This window comes from Anabrus simplex, chromosome 7 (assembly GCF_040414725.1).
Source record: "Anabrus simplex isolate iqAnaSimp1 chromosome 7, ASM4041472v1, whole genome shotgun sequence".
Lineage (NCBI taxonomy): Eukaryota > Metazoa > Arthropoda > Insecta > Orthoptera > Tettigoniidae > Anabrus > Anabrus simplex.
In genome coordinates, this window is record NC_090271.1 from 160,512,812 (window position 1) to 160,539,628 (window position 26,817).

A 26,817-nucleotide genomic window follows, 5' to 3' on the forward strand; every position below is an offset into this window, starting at 1 on the left:
GGCGCCTCTGGAGGTCACACGCCATTATCTGTCTCAATCTCATCCTTGGACCGAGGTATGAGTAATGCTTGCAATGCTATTCCTTATACGGCCGGGCCATGCTATACATGGTGTGAGGGTGCCGCTCATAAGGTTGGTTGATGCATTCCTTTCAGTGCGCTTGACTGATATGTAATAGAACCTTGTGGTTCATCGAAAGAAACAACGGGAAGCCACACCCCTCATAATTTCCCTCGAACGCATATTCAGTGTAACGCCTAGGCTATCTGTGACTGCTGATCGTGGAGCTGGGGGGGGGGGGATCCAGTCATCCTTCGGGCTGACTACTCCATATGCATACAGCTTAACTGGGACTAGGATTGTATCATCCAGACATTCGCCTGGAGTTATCAATCAATCAATCAATCAATCAATCAATCAATCAATCAATCAATCAATCAATCAATCACAACTGATCTGCATTTAGGGCAGTCGCCCAGGTGGCAGATTCCCTATGTGTTGTTTTCCTAGCCTTTTCTTAAATGATTGCAAATAAATTGGAAATTTTATGAACATCTCCCTAGGTAAGTTATTCCAATCCCTAACTCCCCTTCCCATAAACGAATTGCCCCAATTTGTCCTCTTGAATTCCAGCTTTATCTTCATATTGTGATCTTTCCTACTTTTAAAGACACCACTCAAACTTATTCGTCTGCTGATGTTCTACCACGCCATCTCTCCACTGACAGCTCGGAGCATACCACTCAGTCGAGCAGCTCGTCTCCTTTCCCCCAAGTCCTCCCAGCCCAAACTTTACAACATTTTTGTAACGCTACTCTTTTGTTGGAAATCGCCCAGAACAAATCGAGCTGCTTTTCTTTGGACTTTTTCCAGTTCCTGAATCAAGTAATCGTGGTAAGGGTCCTATACACTGGAACCATACTCTAGTTGGGGTCTCACCAGAGACAAATATGCTCTCTCCTTTACATCCTTACTACAACCCCTAAATACCCTCATAACCATGTGCAGAGATCTGTACCCTTTATTTACAATCATATTTATGTAATTACCCCAATGAAGATCTTTCCTTATATTAATACCTAGGTACTGTATTTACAATGATCCCCAAAGGTAACTTTCACCCCATCAACGCCATCAAAACTGAGAGGACTTTACCTGTTTGCGAAACTCACAACCTGACTTTTATCCCCGTTTATCCCCGTTGGAATTGGAAACCACTGAAACCGACTTCTTGAATGGCTAAACTAGATTTTTAACCCGCCTCTCTCCTTGGTTATGTTAAACGAGGCTGAGTGCACCCTGTTCCGGTACTGAATTCATGGCAGAGCCGAAAATCCGTCCCGAATTAGCAGAGCGGGAAGCTATTGTACTAGAGGTCCGTACGAATTTACATATTATAATGGGGAATTAACCCAATGAAGACATGTTTTACTGCACTTTAGGTAATGTGTTGCGAGAGGGTGGAATTTGCTTTGGATTAACACATTGATTGGCCTCTTTCTTTGGCCAGTTTTAGTGTCGAGTATGTGTTTGAGCTTTTCTGCGCAAGTCCGTTCTTATTGATCGTGGCATACACTCCTTTGCCGCAACTGTACACTCAGCCGCACGAAAATTTGGCCGCTAGCTAAAATCAAAGAATCCGCCACAGTAGAGACCCACCAATCAGGGTAAACATGTACAGTATTGGCCATGAAATGGAAGCATACACAGTATTTGGTTTGTAGACTTCACTGAGATCCGATTTCTAGATCGATGTATGATACGTAAACAACAAATAACGCAGGAGATTATTACTAGATGGTAAAGGAGCAGCTTTTTACTTTTCATCGATAAACTCGTTCATAACATGCCTCATCGCTAAACGGTTACGTGACCTGTTCCGACAGTGGAATGTAGTAGCTAGTTGGTAGAAGTGGTGGTGGTGATTATTGTTTTAAGAGGAAGTACAACTAGGCAACCATCCTCTGTATAACACTAATCAGAGAGAAAATATGGAAGGGATCCGACACTTCGATACAAAGAATATCGGCCAAAAGGAAGACAAAGGCCACGAAGGGCGTGAAAATGAAAGGCGCTCTAGGCCTCGCAACCTGATACCATCGGAGTCGGAAATTAACAACAGTTGACGAAGGGACGTCGGATAGGATAGATGAAAGTGAGGAACATGGCACAAGTAAGTGGAAGCAATAACAGGACTCGAATTAGATGAGGCTATTTCGACTCATGAAATAAGGAATCAATCAATCAATCAATCAATCAATCAATACTGATCTGCATTTAGGGCAGTCGCCCAGGTGGCAGATTCCCTATCTGTTGCTTTCCTAGCCTTTTCCGAAATGATTTCAAAGAAATTGGAAATTTATTGAAGATCTCCCTTGGTAAGTTATTCCAATCCCTAACTCCCCTTCCTATAAATGAATATTTGCCCCAGTTTGTCCTCTTGAATTCCAACTTTATCTTCATATTGTGATCTTTCCTACTTTTATAGACGCCATTCAAACCTATTCGTCTACTAATGTCATTCCACGCCATCTCTCCGCTGACAGCTCGGAACATACCACTTAGTCGAGCAGCTCTTCTTCTTTCTCTCAATTCTTCCCAACCCAAACATTGCAACATTTTTGTAACGCTACTCTTTTGTCGGAAATCACCCAGAACAAATCGAGCTGCTTTTCTTTGGATTTTTTCCAGTTCTTGAATCAGGTAATCCTGGTGAGGGTCCCATACACTGGAACCATACTCTAGTTGGGGTCTTACCAGAGACTTATATGCACTCTCCTTTACATCCTTACTACAACCCCTAAACACCCTCATAACCATGTGCAGAGATCGGTACCCTTTATTTACAATCCCATTTATGGGATTACCCCAGTGAAGATCTTTCCTTATATTAACACCTAGATACTTACAATGATCCCCAAAAGGAACTTTCACCCCATCAACGCAGTAATTAAAACTGAGAGGACTTTTCCTATTTGTGAAACTCACAACCTGACTTTTAGCCCCGTTTATCAACATACCATTGCCTGCTGTCCATCTCACAATATTTTCGAGGTCACGTTGCAGTTGCTCACAATCTTGTAACTTATTTATCACTCTATAGAGAATAACATCATCCGCAAAAAGCCTTACCTCCGATTCCACTCCTTTACTCATATCATTTATATATATAAGAAAACATAAAGGTCCGATAACACTGCCCTGAGGAACTCCCCTCTCAACTATTACAGGGTCAGACAAAGCTTCACCTACTCTAACTCTCTGAGATCTATTTTCTAGAAATATAGCAACCCATTCAGTCACTCTTTTGTCTAGTTCAATTGCACTCATTTTTGCCAGTAGTCTCCCATGATCCACCCTATCAAATGCTTTAGACAGGTCAATCGCGATACAGTCCATTTGACCTCCATAATCCAAGATATCTGCTATATCTTGCTGGAATCCTACAAGTTGAGCTTCAGTGGAAAAACCTTTCCTAAAACCGAATTGCCTTCTATCGAACCAGTTATTAATTTCACAAACATGTCTAATATAATCAGAAAGAATGCCTTCCCAAAGCTTACATACAATGCATGTCAAACTTACTGGCCTGTAATTTTCAGCTTTATGTCTATCACCCTTTCCTTTATACACAGGGACTACTATAGAAACTCTCAATTCATCTGGTATAGCTCCTTCGGCCAAACAATAATCAAATAAGTACTTCAGATATGGTACTATATCCCAACCCATTGTCTTTAGTATATCCCCAGAAATCTGATCAATTCCAGCCGTTTTTCTAGTTTTCAACTTTTGTATCTTATTGTAAATGTCATCGTTATCATATGTAAATTTTATTACTTCTTTGGCCTTAGTCTCTTCCTCTATCTCGACATTATCCTTGTAACCAACAATCTTTACATACTGCTGACTGAATACTTCTGCCTTTTGAAGATCCTCACATACACACTCCCCTTGTTCATTAATTATTCCTGGAATGTCCTTCTTGGAACCTGTTTCTGCCTTAAAATACCTATACATACCCTTCCATTTTTCACTAAAATTTGTATGACTGCCAATTATGCTTGCCATCATGTTATCCTTAGTTGCCTTCTTTGCTAGATTCAATTTTCTAGTAAGTTCCTTCAATTTCTCCTTACTTCCACAGCCATTTCTAACTCTATTTCTTTCCAGTCTGCACCTCCTTCTTAGTCTTTTTATTTCTCTATTATAATAAGGTGGGTCTTTACCATTCCTTACCACCCTTAATGGTACAAACCTGTTTTTGCATTCCTCAACAATTTCTTTAAACCCATCCCAGGGTCTGTTTACATTTTTATTTACCGTTTTCCACCGATCATAGTTACGTTTTGGAAACTGCCTCATACCTGCTTTATCAGCCATATGGTACTGCCTAACAGTCCTACTTTTAAGACCTTCCTTTCTATCACATTTATTTTTAACTACCACAAAAACAGCTTCATGATCACTAATACCATTTATTACTTCAGTTTCCCTATAGAGCTCATCTGGTTTTATCAGCACCACATCCAAAATATGTTTCCCTCTGGTTGGTTCCATCACTTTCTGAATCAGCTGTCCTTCCCATATTAACTTATTTGCCATTTGTTGGTCATGCTTCCTGTCGTTCGCATTTCCTTCCCAATTGACATCTGGCAAATTCAGATCTCCCGCTACAATCACATTTCTTTCCATGTCGTTTCCCACATAGCTGACTATCCTATCAAATAATTCCGAATCCGCATCAGTGCTACCCTTTCCCGATCTGTACACTCCAAATATATCAAGTTGCCTATTATCTTGTGAAATGAGCCTTACACCTAGAATTTCATGTGTCTCATATTTAACTTTTTCGTAGCTTACAAATTCTTCTTTCACCAGAATGAAAACTCCCCCTCCCACCTTTCCTATCCTATCTCTACGATACACACTCCAGTGCTGTGAGAAAATTTCTGCATCCATTATATCATTTCTCAGCCATGATTCAACTCCTATTACAATATCTGGTAAATATATATCTATTAAATTACTTAATTCTATTCCTTTCTTTACAATACTTCTACAGTTCAACACTAACAATTTTATGTCATCCCTACTTGATTTCCAGTTCCCTGTTCCCTTATCACCGCTCCCTAGGCCATCCCGTTTCCCTGAATGTACCTCCCTATTACCCTTCCAAACAAATTTCCTAACTTATACGTACCACTGCGGTTTAAATGAAGGCCATCCGAGCGCAGATCCCTATCTCCTACCTGTTACAACGAGCCAAAAAGGGAAAATCAGGAGCTATTTCAGGTATCACATATGAATTTTGGAAAGAGGTGGGAGAACGAAGCGGCATGTTGGAAATTTTGACAAAGATATTCAATAAAATCTTCGAGAAAGGGATATTTCCAAAAGCTTGGAAAGAGGGGATAATATGCCCTATATACAAAAATAAAGGGGATAGATTAAATCTAGGAAACATTAGGGGAATTACCTTATTAGATACATTGGGGACAGTATATACGGGTATACTAGCAAATAGACTAAGGAACTGGGCAGAGAGACATTCAATCCTGTCGAAATTTCAAAGTGGTTTCAGAAGAGGGAGAACAACACCAGATAATGTTTTTATTGTGAGAACTCTTATTGACAAATATGTAAAGAAAAAAGGTGGAAAGCTCTATATTACATCAATAGATTTAGAAAAAGCATTCGATACTGTGAACAGGGGGGCAGTCGTTACTAGATTGAGACAAGTAGGAGTGTCATGTAAAATGATAAGGGCTATAGAAAAGATATATGCTGAAGTAAAATGTACTGTGAGAGTCAAAGAAGGAGTAGTAGTAGTAGGAGAGATTATTTCTAAAATGGGTTTGAAACAGGGATGTAAATTGTCACCGATTTTATTTCTATTGCTCATTAACGATATACTAGATTTTGAAGTTGAGGAAAGATTAGCACTGCCATGTTTAGAAAATCAGGATATTCCTGGTCTTGTCTTTGCTGACGACATACTCCTGTTCACACTAACGCCAATTGCAATGCAGAAAAGTATTGATGGTACCGAGAAGTACTGTAAAGAGTGGAATATGAAAATTAACGCACAGAAAACTAGAGTAATGGTGTGCAAAAACGGGAACAAATTAGCAAAAAAGGAAAAATGGTATCTTGAAGGAGTAAATCTGGAAGTAGTTAACAAGTTAACAATAACAGGACTCATCTCAGGCCCCACGCTCCCAAGTTAAGAGCCCCTGGGGCCCCTTTTGGTCGCTTCTTACGACAGGCAGGGGATACCGTGGGTGTTATTCTGCCACCCCCACCCACAGGGGGCTAGTTGGTAGAAGCGCTATATATAGGTGATACGTGGTTTCCCATTTTCCCACCTAGCTGTACCTGAATTGAGTCTACGGCCACTTTCTTCCCACTCCTAGGCCTTTCCCATCCCATCGTCACCATAGAACAAATTGTAAATATATATAGGTGATAGGGTATAAGAACAGAATACTCCCATCCCCTAGTTCCGGATCGCCTGAAACTGGGGAGAGAGCGTTCTTTTATTGCAATTCATTAAATTCGATACGTGCATACACTTCCCTGTAACAATTTTTTGACTATTATTACACTAAATATAATGTATTTTTGTCCTAGGTCTTAACAATGCTATGCAGTCCAGGCCAACATGTATCTTCCCCTTCCTTAGTTTATTTAGTACTTACTTTTTTTGTCAGACTTATGGAGTATCCTATCATTACAACATGAGTGGACTGCATGAATTGGTAAATGGATGGTTTCATGGTTGAATTGTGGTCGTGAATGAATGAATGAATGAATGAATGAATGAATGAATGAATGAATGAAAAATACTCTTCTTTCTCAGTCGCGAATAGCCACAAACTGTGGAGAGAGTTTCGTGCATTATGAATTTATGAATGGATGCTTCCAAGATTAAATTTTGCTCATGCCAGAATGAATGGCCAACCCACAGATAAATCGAGATACTTCTGTTGAAATACAGCTGTCCTCGTTATTTGTGTATTGCCTTCAGTCATAGGAATCAGAGACGAGGCCTTGTTATGCTTAATGTAGGTAACAAGGAACTAACATGTTTCATGCATTTAACTATAAAACAATGTGTCTAATTAAGCGTATGTGGATAATAATAAAAATCAATGTGCCTTCTCTCTATGCTTACCTTTTCATCTAAGATATTAATGGACCAATATCATGCGTACTTCTACACAGAGAAATGAAATGAAATAAGGGAATTACAATAACTATTCTCGTTAATATTGTTAGTGCAATTCAAAAGTGACTCTGCTTACAAGCTGTTCTACACTAGTGTCCAAAAGTTAAGCATAATCAATAAACGAGGTCATACCGCCTGATAAGAATGTCAGACGGATTGCTGAACAAACGGAAGCTGACTCACACACCATATGTCACACAACTTGTCCAAAAGAACAGTGTCAGAAAGGTTCTGATAGTTATGGTACACCTTTGACAACAACCAACAAAACTTGGCAATGTCTTCCACAACAAACTATACTGTTAATAGTGTGTATGGTTACCCCTAACGCCCATGCATGCTTCGCAGCGACGTGGCATGCTCTCTGTCAGATGGTCCAAGAGCTCTTGTGGCAGTCGATCCCATGCCTCCGAAAGGGCAATGCGAAGGTCTTGGAGGATCCTCGGTGGAGGCTGACGGGATGAAATTCACCTTCCTAATGAATCCCAGGCATGTTACAGGATTCAGATCCGCAGACCTCGCTGGCCAGTCCATGCGATGACTGTCTTCCCCAGCCAGAAATTCATCCACCAGAGCAGCGCGGTGCGGTCGGGCATTATCGTCCATTAAGAGGAAGTCTGGACCAACCGTACCTCTGAAGAGTCGAACATGTGGTCTCAGTACCTCATCCCTGTATCTTGGAGCGTTAACATTGTTCCTCGGACCACCCATGAAGATGTGCAGGTCCGTACGGCCATTCAACATGATTCCGCCCCACACCACGACGCCACCACCACCATACTGATCCCGTTCCACGATGTTCCTGTGGTTGTATCGGCTACCCTGTTCTCTCCAGATTAATGTGCGACGGCAATCGTTCTGCAAACTGAAGCGGGATTCATCTGTGAAGAGCATATGCCTCCATTCATTCGTGGCCCAGTTCGATGTTGACAGCTTCACAGTAAACGGGCCCGTCTCTGTGCTGGAGTGAGCGGGACGCACACCGCTAGACGTCGGGCAAACAGCTCTGCTGTTCTGAGCCTCCGGTACACAGTTTGCCGGGAAACGGCAACCCATGAGACGGCTGCAAGCTCCGCCGACAATATATTGTCTTGCAGGTGCACTCCGATTTCGTCGGGCGGTTAAGGCCAGATATCGGTCCTGCTGTGGTGTGGTTACCCTTGGTCGACCTGGTACTGGCGTACGACTAACATCCCCTGTGTCTTGAAATCGTCTCTAAAGCCTGGAAACGACACTTTGTGGCACATCAAGGATACGGCGACTTCGGTCTGTGTCTGGCCTGCTTCCAGGCTGCCGAGTATTCTACTCTGCAAAACGGGGTCCAAATGGCGTTATTGTGCCATTATGTTGTCACGTTCCCCACGAGGCTACACTCCGCACACTATCACAGGGCAAACACGACTGAGGGAATATGGGGCGCAGGCCCTGGCTGTGTTTACCTTGCGGTTAGGCCGCTAGTCAAAGCAGGGAACACTCTTTTACAATACAGAGCGAACACGTAAGTTTGGGAGGTGCATACGTCGTGCGATTTGCGGTCTATTTCCTGTTGCCCTGCTTACTCGTTACTTATGCCTAACTTTTGGACACTAGTGTAGTTAGTGATATAAACAAAAGGCAGCGAGTACTGGATGGATTCGAACCCTGCAATTTATACCCTATCACCTACTGTATAGTCCGACTCGTTGGCTGAATGGTCAGCGTACTGGCCTTCGGTTCAGAGGGTCCCGGGTTCGATTCCCGACCGGGTCGGGGATTTTAACCTTCATTGGTTAATTCCAATGGCTCGGGGGCTATGTGTTTGTGCTGTCCCCAACATCCCTGCAACTCACACACCACACATTACACTATCCTCCACTACAATAACACGCAGTTACCTACACATGGCAGATGCCGCCCACCCTCATCGGAGGGTCTGCCTTGCAAGGGCTGCACTCAGCTAGAAATAGCCACACGAAATTATTATTACCTACTGTATATATAACTGCTACATCCACTGTCGGAACAGGTCGCATAACCATTTAGCGATGAAGTGTGTTATAAATGGGTATGTCAGACAAACAACTACTCCTTTATCTTCTAGAAACAATCCCCTTCGTTATTTGTTGTTTATTTGTTATGCGTCGATCTGAAAGCTAGATACTGTGTATGCTTCCCTTTCATGGCCAGTACTGTACAGGTTTACCCTGACTGTGTGTCTCTAATGTGGCGGATTCTTCGATTTTGGTTAGCGGCCAAATTTTGTGTGGTTGAGTGTACGTAGTCTCTGCTGCAGCTGCGTACATCTAACGAATGACCTTCTGTCATTGTCAACGATGCACGCCCCAGTTAATTTTTCAATGAACTTCAACTAGTTACTTAATACTGTTTTGTTACTTCTAACTTCTCGGTTAATCAGTGAGATGTGGGTGGTGGTGGTGGTGGTGGTGGTGATGATGATGATGATGATGATGATGATGATGATGTCGCCGTTGGGTTGTGTGATCAGAAATTCCAGGAAACATACATTGGAGTAAGAAATTTAATGCTTTGGACCACTTTAGTCATGTGGTTTATAAGGAAGCAAGGTTGAAAATAAAAGGATGTTTAATGTACTCTTATATTCAAGTAAACGGTAGTGATCATTGTTTTAAGGCGCCAGACATCAAGATCATCGGTTCTAAATGATGATTATGATAATAATTTTATATCTACCATTTAGTCAAATTTCTTGACACGGGGTCGGGGATTAGGTGAGATAAATTCATATGCCATACTTTTACGGTCGGATGCCCTTCGTTACGCCAACCTTAGTTCAGGAGTTGAAATGAAAAATTAAATGAATGATTGTGAATGAAACTGGATAAGGGGATCGAAGGAATCGGCTGTGGCCTATGAATAGGAGCTGTCGCGGCATTTGGCTGGGAGTGAAAATGGGAAATCACAGGAAACCATTTTCAGCACAGCGACGATGCTGTTCGAACCCACGCATCTCCCGAATGCAGAGCTTGGCTTCGTAGCTGCAACGCGTTAGCAGTTAGCACGCGCGGCCATGATGATGATGATGATGATGATGATTGAAGTTGAAAACCACTGAAACAGACTTCCAGACAGGCTATGGTAAGAGTCTGTTTTAACCCCCCCGCTCTCTTTGGTCCTACATCAAAACAGAGCCGAATTTCCATCCCCAACGACATACAGTACCTGCTCATAGCCACTTTAGAAGTTGGTTTCATTGGTTTCCAATAAGAACTCGAGGCGGATGTCTGGATGATAGAGGTCTTCCTCTTCTTTCCCAATCCGAGCCCTAGTTAATCCGTACCAGTATGCATATTGAGACGTCAGCGCGACGGCTGATTGGATCCTCCCTCCAACATTATTATTATTATTATTATTATTATTATTATTATTATTATTATTATTATTATTATTTAAAAGCTTGATCAATCAATCAATCATTACTGATCTGCATTTAGGGCAGTCGCCCAGGTGTCAGATTCTCTCTGTTGTTTTCCTAGCCTTTTCTTAAATGATTGCAAAGAAATTGGACATTTATTGAGCATCTCTCTTTGTAAGAGTTATTCCAATCCCTAACTCCCCATCCTATAAACGAATATTTGCCCAAATTTGTCCTCTTGAATTCCAGCTTTATCTTCATATTGTGACCTTTCCTACTTTTAGAGACACCACTCAAACTTATTCGTCTACTAATGTAATTCCACGCCATCTCTCCACTGACAGCTCGGAACATACCACTTAGTCGAGCAGCTCGTCTCCGTTCTCCCAAGTCTTTCCAGCCCAAACTTTGCAACATTTTTGTAACGCTACTCTTTTGTCGGACCTCAGCCAGAACAAATCGAGCTGTTTTTCTTTGGATTTATTCCAGTTCTTGAATCAAATAATCCTGATGAGGGTCCCATATTCTGGAACCATACTATAGTTGGGGTCTTACCAGAGACTTCTATGACCTCTCCTTTACATCCTTACTACAACCCCAAATACCCTCATAACCATGGGCAGAGATTTGACCATTTATTTACAATCATATTTATGTGATTGCCCCAATAAAAATCTTTCCTTGTACACTGACTGACAGAGCAAATGCAACACCAGGAAGGAGTGGTTCGAAAGGGATGAAAGTTGGGGAAAAAACAGAGACGGCACGGACGAATAATTGATGTTTATTTCAAACCGATATGCAGGTTACACAATGCACACGGCATCGACTCAGTAGGATGTAGGACCACCGCGAGCGGCGATGCACGCAGAAACACGTCGAGGTACAGAGTCAATAAGAGTGCGGATGGTGTCCTGAGGGATGGTTCTCCATTCTCTGTCAACCATTTGCCACAGTTGGCCGTCCGTACGAGGCTGGGGCAGAGTTTGCAAACGGCGTCCAATGAGATCCCACACGTGTTCGATTGGTGAGAGATCCGGAGAGTACGCTGGCCACGGAAGCATCTGTACACCTCGTAGAGCCTGTTGGGAGATGCGAGCAGTGTGTGGGCGGGCACTATCCTGCTGAAACAGAGCATTGGGCAGCCTCTGAAGGTACGGGAGTGCCACCGGCCGCAGCACATGCTGCACGTAGCGGTGGGCATTTAACGTGCCTTGAATACGCACTAGAGGTGACGTGGAATTATACGCAGTAGCGCCCCAAACCATGATGCCGCGTTGTCTAGCGGTAGGGCTCTCCACAGTTACTGCCGGATTTGACCTTTCTCCACGCCGACGCCACACTCGTCTGCGGTGACTATCACTGACAGAACAGAAGCGTGACTCATCGGAGAACACGACGTTCCGCCATTCCCTCATCCAAGTCGCTCTAGCCCGGCACCATGCCAGGCGTGCACGTCTGTGGTGTGGAGTCAATGGTAGTCTTTTGAGCGGACGCCGGGAGTGCAGGCCTCCTTCAACCAATCGACGGGAAATTGTTCTGGTCGATATTGGAACAGCCAGGGTGTCTTGCACATGCTGAAGAATGGCGGTTGACGTGGCGTGCGGGGCTGCCACCGCTTGGCGGCGGATGCGCCGATCCTCGCGTGCTGACGTCACTCGGGCTGCTGGACCCCTCGCACGTGCCACATCTCCCTGCTCCAACCATCTTCGCCACAGGCGCTGCACCGTGGACACATCCCTATGGGTATCGGCTGCGATTTGACGAAGCGACCAACCTGCCCTTCTCAGCCCGATCACCATACCCCTCGTAAAGTCGTCTGTCTGCTGGAAATGCCTCTGTTGACGGCGGCCTGGCATTCTTAGCTATACACGTGTCCTGTGGCACACAACACGTTCTACAATGACTGTCGGCTGAGAAATCACAGTACGAAGTGGGCCATTCGCCAACGCCGTGTCCCATTTATCGTTCGCTATGTGCGCAGCACAGCGGCGCATTTCACATCATGAGCATACCTCAGTGACGTCAGTCTACCCTGCAATTGGCATAAAGTTCTGACCACTCCTTCTTGGTGTTGCATTTGCTCTGTCAGTCAGTGTATTAACACCTAGGTACTTACAAAGACCCACAAAAGGAACTGTCATCCCATCGACGCAGTAATTAAAACAGGCCTTTTCCTATTTGTGAAACTCACAACCTGACTTTTAACCCAGTTTATCATCATACCATTGCCTATTGTCCATCTCACAACATTATCGAGCTCATTTTGCAGTTGCTTACAGTCTTGTAACTTATTTATTACTCTGTACAGAAACCAATTTCTGAAGTGGCAATGAGCGGGTACTGTATATCGTTCGGGATGGAAAGTCGGCTTTGCTTTGATTTAGGACTGGAACGGGGTGCGTTCGGCCTTATTTAACATACCTAACCAAAGAGAGAGGTGGGTTAAAACAAAGGAAACACTGTTGCCCCAGATGGTAACTCTTTAAATCGGATTCTGGGGGAGGGAGGGAAATTCTACGTCATACTGAAGACGAGTCGGAGCGTCTTGGAAACTCCAAACAGTTACGAAAACTCGACCCAAATGTAAGACTTTCCTGGTATACGTTACCTCAACACAAACTCTCCCGGGTAAATGAAACAACCGACCAAACCCCTCTATGAAAACAGTATCTCTATAATAGGTTATTCGACCGGGTCAGGAATGGAATGAATGAACCCCCCCCCCATCTATCGGGGAGGATAGGAATTGTGCCGGCTACCGAAGCTTGTCGCACTCCTCTGGGACAATGATTAATGACTGACAGATGAAATGAAATGATATTGGAGATTGGTTTTTTTTTTTTTTTTTTTTTTTTTTTGCTATTTGTTTTACGTCGCACCGACACAGATAGGTCTTTTGGCGACGATGGGATAGGAAAGGCCTAGGAAGTGGAAGGAAGCGGCCGTGACCTTAATTAAGGTACAGCCACGGCATTTGCCTGGTGTGAAAATGGGAAACCACGGAAAACCATCTTCAGGGCTGCCGACAGTGGGGCTCGAACCCACTATCTCCCGATTACTGGATACTGATTGGAGATTGTTGCTGGAATGAAATATGATAGGGGAAACCGGAGTACCTGGAGAAAAAACCATCCCGCCTCCGCTTTGACAGCATAAATCTCACATGCAGTGATCGGGACTTGAACCACGGAACCCAGAGCCACGGAGGCTCTATCTCTTTAATAGCATTGCAAGAAACGCTCTTCATTATGGGTACAGTGTTTTTTTTTTTTTTTTAAGAGCAAAGCCACCAAATGAACACCCCAATCTTCGTCTCGGCCTTTGTAGTCAACACCTCAGTCCTACTATCCCTGCGCTCTGCACACAGAACGTACACGTTAATCATGGTCCACGCACTGACTAACGACCAAAGCTAGAAATACTCTGAGAACACAGGTTTTGGAACAGCCTCGATACCAAAATCGCGAGAATTCCAAAATACCACGTCAAGATCTTAATGAGTGATTTTAACGCGCAAATAGGACGGGAATGGGATTACATATACGTCATTACTCGGCTTACAAGAAAACCAACAAGAATGGTAAGTCTTGTTGAATTATATGAGTATCATAATATCCAGCTGATATCCACCCACGTTCGTCGCCTTTCCAGAGAGTATGACGATCCTCAGACACAGCAGTGAGCGAGTTACATATAGACGATGTCTCAGTATATCTCGAAGGTACAGTGCCGAAATAATGAAATTCATAGTAAAACGGTAAAACCTACAGGATTTTAAAAATCAGTATCATGTGCTGTAAACAGTTTTCTGAAGAAATAGAAAATATATTCCTGCATTTTCAAAATCAATCAATCAATCAATCAATCAATCAATCAATCAATCAATCAATCAATCAATCAATCAATCAATCAATCAATCAATCAATCAATCAATCAATCAATCAATCAATCAATCAATCAATCAATCCCTACCGATCTGCATTTAGGGCAGCCGGCCAGGCCGTAGATTCCTTATAAGTTGTTTACGTAGTAGGTATTTTTAAAAATAATTTCAAAGAAGTTGGAAATGTATCGACCTTGGTAAATTATTACAATCCCTAACTCCTCTTCCCATAAACGATTTATTTGCCCCAGTTTTTCTTCTTGAATTCCAACTTTATCTTCATATTATGATCTTTCCTACTTTTAAAAACACCGCTGAACGTCATTCATCTACTAATGTTATTCCACTGACAACTTAGAACATTCCGCTTAGCCGAGCAGCTCGTCGCCTTACTCCAAAGTCTTCCCAGCCCAAAGTTGCAGCATTCTCGTAACATTACTCGTTTTTCGGAAATCGCCCGAAACAAGTCGTGCTGCTTTGCACACGCTCAAGGATTTTAATAGTGTGACATAGGAGACGGATAGGGCGGTGATTGGTACAAACAGTGTTATCACCTTTACTTTTACAGATGGGTACTGTAATGCTGGTCCGCCAGAAGGAAGGGGTCTCATTTTCCCCAAGGCACTCTTTAAAGAACCCTGCTAGGAATACTGACTGCTTTTTCATGTCCCAACTTCTTCCAGATATCTGCCGGAATAGGGCTTGCATCTACTTGAAAATTAAAATTGTCTCATAAAATATTAAATGCGAGGAACATATAATATCATTCGGTCATTTTTATAGTGACCATATACATGTCCTCCCCTTGGCTGAATGGTCTTCGGTTCAGTGTCCCGGGTTTGTTTTCTGGTGGGATGGGATGTTTTCAACATGTATGGTTAATATCCTCTGTTTCGAGTCTGGGTGTTCGTAATTGTCTTAATACACACATTTTCATATTTACACAATGCAGTGCACTACCAACCATCACAGGAACACACAATATTGAATTTATCCCTCCACATAGGATAGGCGTCAGGAAGGATATCCAGATGTAAAACAGGGTTAAGTCCATAGTACACATCCGTGACCCGACAAGGATTTCGAACAAGCTGTGGAAAAGAATGCTTGGAAACTCACATTGCCATGTCTTCTGTTACTTAATATCAAGGGGAGTTGATCACATAGCTTCATGAAGTGATGCAGCCGTTACAAGAGTGTATAGTTGTTTGCGGGGTGGGGGGATCGAATTGATTGGTGCGATATATTATCCAGAAGGAGGATGCTCCAAATATTTCTAACCTAACATACGCCATGGATTGGTTGTCGTCTGTTATGTATAGTGCAGTAAGGACCGTGTGTAGGAACTTGTCTCACCCTTCGTTGTGTGCTATTTAGTTGATTATTATTACACTGCAGTCGTCTTCATCGTTTATGTTGGAAATTAATTTAATTTTTTATTCCGAAATGTATGCATTTTTAAACCCAAATGCATGCTGATATTTATTCATTCAAGTTAAGTTTTAATTCCTACAGAAAACTATATTTTTAGCATTTTGAATAACAAAATTGTCTTCTGTTTCAGGCATCTTCCGGTCATGTTCGTTCTTCATGGCAGGAAATGTTCGAAAGGCTGTTGCAGAGGGTCGGTCGGATTGCATCCCAATCTTCTTGTCTGAGATTCCGCTGCTTTTCCATCGGAAGATCGTCAAGCCTGATGTCGCCCTAATTCACGTAAATACTTACCTAAATAAAAGACTGAGTCGAATTGCTTGTTCGGCCTGGCTAGACCGAGGTGTATAAGTTCCAAGTCCTATGTCTCATTTACATAGATCTGTTATGTACTGTCCCGTCAGATGGGTATACTTTGACCAAAATTTTTATTCAAATTACATTTACATTACTTCTGAATGTCGCCTGAAAAAATAAAGTACACCAGTTTAGGGGCTGATACTTTCTGTAAACAATCTGTGGTGACTATGTATTAATCATGCATTATGCATGAGAAAACAGCCCTTTAGTAACTGGTCAAAGTTACCATGCAAATGGGGTTACTTTGACCACAGAGTGTTTTTCAGATTTTGTGCATGAATAATACTTGGCAGTCATAGTAAGCCCCATCACAGGTTTCATTGACTTGAAGAAAATGCATGGGGAGATATTAGAGATCATTTATTGGTGAATATGAGCACCAACCTGTTGTTCTCAAATAAATTTTTTGCACGAATACGAAATTAATGTCAAACTTAATTTAAGGAAAAAAATAGACTTTATTCAGAAATAAACATCCATACAGTATATTCCTGTGGCATTTCAAATAAATTTACTGCTGTTATTACTGTTTATTGTCACAAATATTAGTTAATATTGAAGCACTCTATTTCATGCTGAAGAAATTTAAAGCCTCGTTTTAGTACATCAGGTGTGGTGAGGATTAATATAATGTTCTCTAGTGACTTCGCTTTCATCAACATGACCTGGCCACACAAATTTGGATTTCTGTCTCTTTAGAAATTTCACAATATATCCTGAGTCATTGATGCAAACTTCAGTGATTTGTCCAATGAAGTATTTCTCCGATTTGTGCACTGTCAGGATCTTGACTATCACAAAATCTTCAATCTTCACATGACATGAAGAATCCTTTGCAGCAGGCTCACTATTTTCGTTGTTGAACGATTCATTCGTGTCATTGCCCAGGCAAGGTGGATGATCTGTAGCGATCCCAAAGGATGAAGGACTTTCATTGCCAATGTTGCCTAACTGTACGTTGTAGGATGTCTCTCCTTCACAGTTTTCAATGTCTTCAATGCACAGACTCATTCCTGGGGTTACATTAACTCTGGTTCTGCGTCTTCGAGGCATACCGGTAGCGGTATTTTCTTTGGCTTTGTATCGCATGTCGCTTAGCATTTTAACAACAGTGTCTGATACATTTGGAGATATTACATTTGGATCGTTTGGAAGTTCAGAAGGCAAGCGACTACAAACTACGTCAGCATTAAGTGGATAAATACCACACTTACGAAATCCACTGATCAGATTTTCACTCACACTATTTGAACCTTTCACTTTTTCATATAGTGTCTTCAGCAATGTTGGAAAGGCATCTTTAGACAGTATTTGGGATTTCTTCCGCAATCCTTCCTTCCATTCATCTAAGATATTTCTCCAATACTTCTTGAGAGGTCCATAAAAGACAACGTCCAGTGGTTGACAAATACGTGTAGAATTCTTGGGGATGCAGAGAAATGATACGTTATTTGCTGTTGCCAATCTAATTCTGGAGTAAAATGGCTAGACAAATTATCTCCAATGAGAACTACCTTGCCATTCAGTTTCTTCACATGTGGTATGAATAACTGTGTAAACCAATCTGTAAAAATATTGGAATAAAACCAACCTGAACGACTGCGGTTATAGCGTGTTCCAGGTGGTCCTCCTTCCATCCATGTTTGCCATAAATGCTCTGATTTGTAAACAACGTATGGAGGTAGTAGCTGTCCAGCTGCTGAACCACAAAACATCAGTGAAATACTTGATTTAGTGCTGTCTCTGATGCGTTTTGGATATTTTATCCCTCGCTTAAATACACACTTCTTAGTACCAGGGTCATCGCAGAGATTAGTCTCATCATAATTGAATACACGCTCTGGTGGCACCATTGAGTTTGTACTATTGTCTTGCATGGAAACCTTTAAATGTTCAAAATACTCGGGTGTAAGGCTGGCTGGCTTTAGCTAGTTTAATGTTCTGGCAACGTCTGTAGTTTAGACGTAGTTTGTCTTTCAATGAAGGAACGCACCCAATCAGTACCTGGTAAATTATTCTTGCCGAGTATTGATACTTTCCTTCCACATGCATCTAAATATCCTTTAGCTAAACAACGAATGTCCAGAGTATCGCAGGGAAATCCCCACTCACCTAAAACAATGATATGGTCTGCAAATGAATCCTCCTCTTCCTTCTAAATGCAGTAGGCTTGCCCACGGCTAGTGCATGTTTGTTGTGAAGTCTATTCATCAGAGTGCCTTTTGCTATTTTGTAATGGGCAGCTGCCTTGATAATTGACAGTTTCCATGATACTACATCTTCCATTGCTATCTTTAGAACACATGAATCTGCGGTGTTGTAACATCTACTCAATGGGTTTCGTTTGTGTACTTGACCCATTGTGTTGAAGAGATGAGCAAATGTCTGAAATATAATACAAATACGCCATTAGGGTTGATAAAACCAGAAATATTATTGTATATGTTTAGACCATGGCTTACATTGACTAGGTGGGATACTCTGACCAGCGGTGTGTCACACTCAGAAAATTTTACTTTGTTACATTTGTTTTTCAACTTGAAGTTGAAATGAAAGACTTAATACCATTAGAGATAATTGGACAACATACCTGGTTTATTTAAACTCTCTTCTGACATACGATCTGCGCAATGCAACTGGATTTTATCACACGTAGTTTTGGCAGCGAAATAACAGGTAACATAAAAATGGCAGAATATGCCATTAATCTCTTTGGCTGGGAGAAGGGACTTCCAGAGATATATTTTATAAAGATATGGAACTAAACCCAGTCAGTGCTATTTTAGTAAGCTTCATGGCGCTCCCACTAGATCCGGTCAAACATTTTCTGAAAAAGTGTTCAAAGTAAACCCGCCAGTCAAAGTATACCCATCTGACCGCCTGTCATGAAGTGTGGGAAGGGATGCTTTTTAGTAGATTTTCACTTACTCTTGCCAATGGCATACTAGGACTAGCTGTTGATCTCATCGTTGATGGGTTAGATTTTATACATTTGCAACAGTAATGCCATCTTGCGGAAATGAGAGAGAGCGAGAGAGAGAGAGAGAGAGAGAGAGAGAGAGAGAGAGAGAGAGAGAGAGAGAGAGAGAGAGCGAGAGAGAGAGAGAGTGAGTGTGAGGGGGGGGGGGGGGAGGTAGTACATCTCGGTTTTTAGTCCACCTGGTAGCCATGATCATTAAGATGTCAAGTTTATATGGTCTGACACCATGGTTAGCCGGTTCGAGTCTCTTAGCTGGAAAAAGAATCACCGAGCTAGTCGGCCGTGCGTTCAGGAGATAGTGGGTTCAAACCCCACTATCGGCAGCCCTGAAGATGGTTTTCCATGGTTTCCCATTTTCACTACAGGCAGGAAGGGCATCAGATCATAAAAACTCGCTACAAAGATTAATCTTGCTTTATACCCGAACCCGTAAAGAAAAGGGACAAGGATTGGACATACATACATACATACATACATACATACATACATACATACCTTACATATATTGTAGTGCTATTGTTATTAAGTGTTATGGGCTTAGGACATTGTAACCCATCACATTTAATTTTATTTGGGCTCAGCGATATAATAGCATCCAAGTTCAAGGGAATCTTTTCCCACCTCCCTTCATGGCTCTCATTTTGCCTACATTTTTCTTTGGGGTTTCTTCTCATTTCGATAGGCACCAGTATGTTAAATTGTCTTCCTGATCAGTATGGGCTGATTATTGAACAGTTTTGTACTGTATGAAAGCAATCATAAGCGACCATCATCACTATTAACTCATTACCCTGACAACTGAACAATACTTCCATGCCAGTGATGTCCATCATGAATGTACTTTACACTTAAATATCTGAATTCATGAATTCCTTTATTACCATAGCCCATGCACTAAACTTGTATGAGACATAAATGATCAATTGTTGTAATCTAGGATTCCACACCCAACATCTACTCTCCTCTATACAGCACTTGGAATATTGGCTATAGAACTCAAAAGAGATTATTGATACTCCAATAGGGCACATTATGACATTTTTTTATTATTGTGTAACCACAATTTGTTCGCAAACAGTTTTCTGATCAGATGCCACATCAGGTGCCACCTGTTATAGTATCTATTCACTGAAGTCAATTTTGACCAAAAAGTTTCATCCATAGAGCTTCTAGTCTATACTGTATTCAGAGGAGAGCGATGAAAGTGAATGAAATGCAACCGTACTGTCAATGACAGAGTGATCTTAGCCCATTGTACAGTGTTAGCTGTAGTGTGCTTTTCTCTCTGTTTTGCTTATTAGTTCAAGTTAGGACCTAAAGAATCCTATTCTTTAGTATTTTTATTTTCAGTGCTTTTGTGATATTGGTATCGGTATGTGTACCTGTAATTGCATGACTCTTAATTGCAAAGGTGCCTCAGAACTTGAAATACCGGTACAAGTTTCCCTCTAGTAACTAGTAAAGAAAAAAAAATCATTGTGACTATTAGCACCAGAATTTCAAACTTGCACTTACAGTTGTAGCAGCTTCCAATCTGGTACTCTCACTCTCTAAACTGTACTGATGGATACCATTTCTACGAACATCACAACCAGAATTCTTGAGTATACTCAGGATGCATACCTTTTAAGGGGAGATGATGGCAGAAAAATTTGGAAACAATGCATTTTTATGTGAAAAGTTTTGAGTAGGCCTATAAATCTTCTCAATATTTCATGCTTGAAATAAAACTATTAATGGATTAATTAACCTAAAATTTGAGGTCTTTTAGGTGTCACGATCCTTACTCAGTCAAATGTTATTTTGTGTATTCAGTATTCAGAGGAATTTTGACAGACACTGTGGTATGTAGCAGATTAAAGATGGCTGTAATGTTAACATATTTGATTGACATGCTTTGGCGTGATAAGTAAAAACGAATGAAAATTGGCTGGAAGGTTAATGTCAATGAAAAAATTGTTGAAGAATATGACCCACAGTGCTTAAACTATTGTGACTGTGTGTGTCAAAATTTTGTTGGTATATCTCAAATATAACAAAAGCTATGTCAGTTTCAATATTTCCCTGTTATTCAGCCATCTCCCCTTAAGAACTACTCAATCATGTTTTAATTAGTTGGTTAAAACAGAATTGCACTTAATATTTGGTAACTTTCTTCTCTGATGGTTGAGTCATGGCCGTTTGGTGGGCACTGTACTTAAACATCATCATTCCAGGCCTTATTAAGTGATCAACTAATGGTGTAAGATAAAGCTGGAACATTGCCAGGACTTGCAGGAATACATCAGCTAGGAGCATAGCTTCACAGACAATAAGTCAGATGTATCTACTTAAATCTTGTATAATTAAACATTAGAAAATAAAAGAAAATGGTATTTGTAGACTTACATGGGTATGTGATACATCATCAGCCCAAAGGCTTGCTGTACCCTGAAGAGTAACCACTGTAGTAGGTGATAATAAGCAATTTTGGGCATGTTATACCAAGAGACTAGTCTTACCGTACCATCATCTCTTCCTCCCCCTTTCAAAGTCATACTTGAAAATTGCTAAATATGATGTTAGAAAAGTATAATCTAATTTAAGATAATGTAGGTACATCCTAGGAATGCCGATCTGAGTAGCTTGGGCAGTAGAGCACTGGCCTTCTGAGCTCAAGTTGGTGGGATTGATCCCAGCTCAGTCTGGTGGTATTTTAAGGTGCTCAGATACCTCATACTCATATTGGTAGATTTACTGGCATGTTAAAGAACTCCTGCAAAACAAAATTCTGGCACCTTGGCATCTCAGAAAACTGTAAAAGTAATTAGTGGGACCAAAAATTATTATTATGGTATACAATACTTTGACATTCTGAATGTTATATGAGAAGTAGGTGGTTTAGTTTACATGCTATGATTTTCTGCTATTGTCCTGAGTGATTTGATCCAGCCTCGAAAATGTATGAAACAAGATAGAAAATTTCATCCAGTGGAGCATTATCTGGAAATATGTCAATAGTGCTGGCAATATTCCCTTGGTGGATAGCAATTCCTATCTGCTGCCTCAGGAATTCCATTGAAGAAGGGTCTCCAATAATTCCAGATAACACTATCCTGCAATGATTTTCTGGTTTTGGTGAAAATAGGTGGTTCATACGGGAAACTATGTGATGATTTTGAAAACACCAACCATTTTGTCGTAACATGGACAGATTTAATGTAATTAGATATATTGTTATATTGATGTTCGAGATTTAATGTAAATTTAATTAAATTTGAATACCTTTTTCCTCCTGGAGAGAAAAGTGCAATTCATGCTAGTCTGGTTGATCCTAAAAAAATACTATTTCCCCTTTGCATATCAAACTTGGGATCATTAAGCAATTTGTAAAAGCACTGGACAAAAGTGATATATGCTTTGAGTATTTAAACCAAAGATAAAAAGCTAAGATAAAAGAGGGAGTATATGATGGACCGCAAACTCCTTATGAAGGACACTGCATTTTTGGGCACTATGAATGTTGCTGAAAGTCAGGCAGGATGTGCTTTCAGAGAAGTAATCGATATATTTTTGGGATTTTGCATTATATTAACATTCTGTATTGACAGACTCAATTTGTACAATATAAATGTCTAATCAAATCCTCCTATTCAATACGTTATGATATACTTAATCTATAAAGATATTGCTTTTACATTACCATACATGTTTTGACCCATATTTGAGTCATCTTCAGTGGATTTAAATTATAAAATACATAACTTACAGTACAATCCAGTAATATTATGAATTAAAGTTATTAAACATTGGTACAATGGGTCTCATTTGAACCCTAATTATATACAAGTGAAACATAGTTTGAATATTGCTTGAGATATAATCTCTCGTCTTGAAATTTTAAAATCTTGCTGTGTAGTTAAAATCTCTAAACTTCAATCCTGAGCTGAACTGATTTCTTAAAATTCCATTGTAGTTGCTTATATGATACAAGTGGCATGTTACATTCCATCAGGTGCATGATGTTAATTGGGTACTGTCAATAGAATGTTCGTGTAATATGTCCCACTACACAGATAAATGGGACATATTACACGAACAGTGCAGTGTGATTCAGATTAGTGGGTGAAAATGTACACCAAATGGGAAACGCGAATTCAATAATCGGTAGGGTGCAAGATACATACAGTAGTAGGCTCTGATGGCGTGATGTCAGAAAGCCTATACAACAAAGCGAGAAGTAACATTGCTCGTGAGGTTATCGTTTGTATATGGGAGACAAATAACAATTTACTGTCAAACAACATTCCTAAGGAGTTTTGTTCTGCTGGAGTTGGAAACAGGTCACTGAGGAGGGAGTATTTATTAGGAACAGGATATTTACGAAGTGTGATCGAGATAGAGGAACACTTAGGGGGTGTATGCCTGATAAAGGATTGATTTGTTTGAATATTTTACAATCGTCTGCAAATAGTAGAATTTCACAAGAAAAGCAGGATATAGTATTAATGAGATCGTCAATAAGTAGGAAAAAACGGGGACCAAGGACACTGCCCTGTGGGTTGCCAGAATGTACCATAACAAGAGTCGAACTGAACCCATCAAGAACCAGATGCTGAGTTCTGTTATTGAGGAAGCTCTGTAGGAGAGTTAGATAGCGACTGTGGATGTTCAAACATTCTGAAAGTTTATAGGAAAGAAGTGAGTGATCTATGGTATCGAAAGCCTTTGTAATATCAATGTAGCACACATCCAACTGAGAACTAGCATTAAGAGCAGACGTTGCACAATGTAGAAGAACAACCAGATTAGTTAGGCAGGAGCTACCAGGAAGAAAACCATGCTGCTGGGGCGATCTATAAGGAATGGTGAAAGAAAGGAGACGCTGGTGGATAATCATTTTGCAGATGAGTGACAGGGTGGCTAAAATAGAAATCGGGCAATAGTTTCTGACATCAGATCTTTTCACTTTTAAAAACCGGAGTGATGTTAGTGATTTTCCAGTGGTCAGAAAAGTAACCAGCCACGAAGCAATGGTTAAATATAACAGCAGCAATAATAGTAATAATAATAATAATAATAATAATAATAATAATAATAATAATAATAATAATAACAACAACAATAACAATAATAATGTTTGCTTTACATCCCACTAACTACTTTTATGGTTTTCGCAGATGCCGAGGTGTCGGAATGTTGTCGCGCAGGAGTTCTCTTGCGTGCTAGTAAATCTACGACACGAGGCTGACGTATTTGAGCACCTTCAAATACTACCAGACTGAGCCAGGATCGAACCTGCCAAGTTGGAGTCAGAAGGCCAGCGCCTCAACTATCTCAGCCACTCAGCCCGGCTGCAATAGTAGTGATATTCTTAGGCAAGACAGGACTGAGGCCATCTGGAGCAGTAGGTTTATTATCTAGCAGGGAGGAAAGTAAGGAATAGACTTCTGACTCAGAGGTGGAAAGATTACTGATACTATGAGAAGGAACAGAATCAATACTCAGACAATCTGGGAACTGAACAGATGCAACAAAATTAGACTCAAAGTATTCATTGAACATTTCTGGTCTATTGCTACCACTGGCTAAATTATCACCCCAATTCACTGTGTCTGGCACATATTTTTTATTTTTCCTGTTGTTTTATCAGAGACCAGAATCTCTTGCTGTTATTTCTCATTTCTAGGCATGCAGAGTTTATGTAGTCCTGGTAATCCCATTTTAGAAGCTGTTTGTGTTTGCAAAGATCTGAAATGGGTTTTATAGCCGACTTCAAAAGGTGACCTTTCGTTTTATTCATTTGTGCAATTTTGTTGTCACTTTTCTTCCATGGGGGGTATCTGGCAAATGTTTTATGAGTGTGAAGGTCACAGCACACGGCACGAGTCCAGTCATAAAACAGGTCCACTGCATCTTGGACATCACCTACCTGCAGAGAGGGTATGATTAACAGCCTGCCAATCAACCTTTTGCCAGATAGGAACACAGTTCCTGGTAATAATAATAATTAGGGAGCAGATTTTTATGTGCTAAAAAAAGTGAAAAATACTTTTTATGTGCTAAAAACCTAAAAAAAATTGATAAAAATTTAAAAAAAGATTCTGCTTTAAATATCACATAACTACTCCCGTTCAAGAGGTTAATGAATATAAAGTTTTGTATTAAAATGTGGTGCTACCAAATGTGCTCCTTAAGGCAAATGGATGTCTATATATGGAAAAGTACAGTACAGTATATTCATTTTTGAAGTGCCTGACTAGATATTATGATATTTACAAAAACAGTTATGTTTTGTTTAACTTTAGCGAAGAAACCTATCATCTTTGAAAAAATTGTACAGTTCTTACTCACATGCTGGAATATTTGTTGCTAGAAGTAGTCTCAGAATTGCAGTGAACAACAAAGGTCATTTCCAAATTGTCCACCACAAATGCATGCCAATTATCTCTGAAGAACGCCTTATACTGTTAAAATGATCGCTTCACATCACAGGACGTCAAACGTGCTTTGTTAGAGAGGAATGTCATCAACACTAATGCCTTCAATTTCACCAACATGAGCACCTTCCAATACTTGAGCAACTTTGTACATTTTTTTAAACCCTCTGTTTTTGCAGAACAAATTTTGATATTTGGTCTTTAACAGTCTCTGTACCTGTGAAGCTCTGAGTGAATCTAATTCATTTTCAACAGCACGCACTTCCTTCACTGTTTCGGACAACAGGTTAGTGGATTTTTCTAGTATGTCTATGGTTTTATACGTGAAGCTTAGACTGGCAAATATAAATGCCAAATCACTTTTCAAAGAGCTGTCTTTCAGTAACCCTTGAAAAATTTCAATTGAAGATGCGTTGTTTTTATATAATGCATTCACAACGGATGTGAAACTTTAAAAATTGGCTGCGCTAAGCCAGGTACCCCACCACGTGAAGGTAGGCAGAGGAGGAATTGCAAGACCTGGGTTTTTTTCTTTAAACAGATCAATTCTTGAGGGTTCTTTTACAAAGACTTTTTCACCATTAGACAATAATTTATCCACTTTAGGATACTGAGCCCTTACAGTTTCATATAACCTGTGTAGAGCATGAACTTCACAAGTTACACTCATCAGCCAGAACATTATGACCACCTACCTAATAGCCGGTAAGTCCACCTTTGGCACGGATAACAGCGGGGACGCATCTTGGCATGGAAGCAGTGAGGTGTCGGTAGATCGCTGGAAGGAGTTGGCACCACATCTGCACACACAAGTCGCCTATTTCCTGTAAATTCCGGGGGGGGGGGATGAGCTCTGACAGCACGTTCAGTCGCATCCCAGATGTCATCGATTGGATTAAGATCTGGCGAGTTCGGGGGGAGGGGGCTGCACATTAGTTGCAACTCGCCACTGTGTTCCTCAAACCACTCCATCTCATGCCTGGCCTTGTGATATGGTGCATTCTTGTTGAAAAATGCTACTGCCTTTGGGAAACATGATTGTCATGAAGGGGTGTACATGGTCTGCAACCAGTGTACGATACTTCTTGGCCATCATGGTGCCTTGCAGGAGCTCCACTGGACCCATGGATGCCTACG

The 26,817-nt window shown here is 40.9% G+C and overlaps 1 protein-coding gene across 1 annotated transcript in view; it reads left to right on the plus strand.

The window, feature by feature from the left end:
* The window catches only part of LOC136877402 (4-hydroxybutyrate coenzyme A transferase), a 231,767-nt gene that overhangs the window by 132,743 nt on the left and 72,207 nt on the right, over positions 1-26,817 (plus strand). The window contains exon 3 of the mRNA XM_067151409.2: positions 16,055-16,203. Coding sequence (XP_067007510.1) covers positions 16,055-16,203 — 149 coding nt within the window. The remainder of the gene's footprint in view (positions 1-16,054; positions 16,204-26,817) is intronic.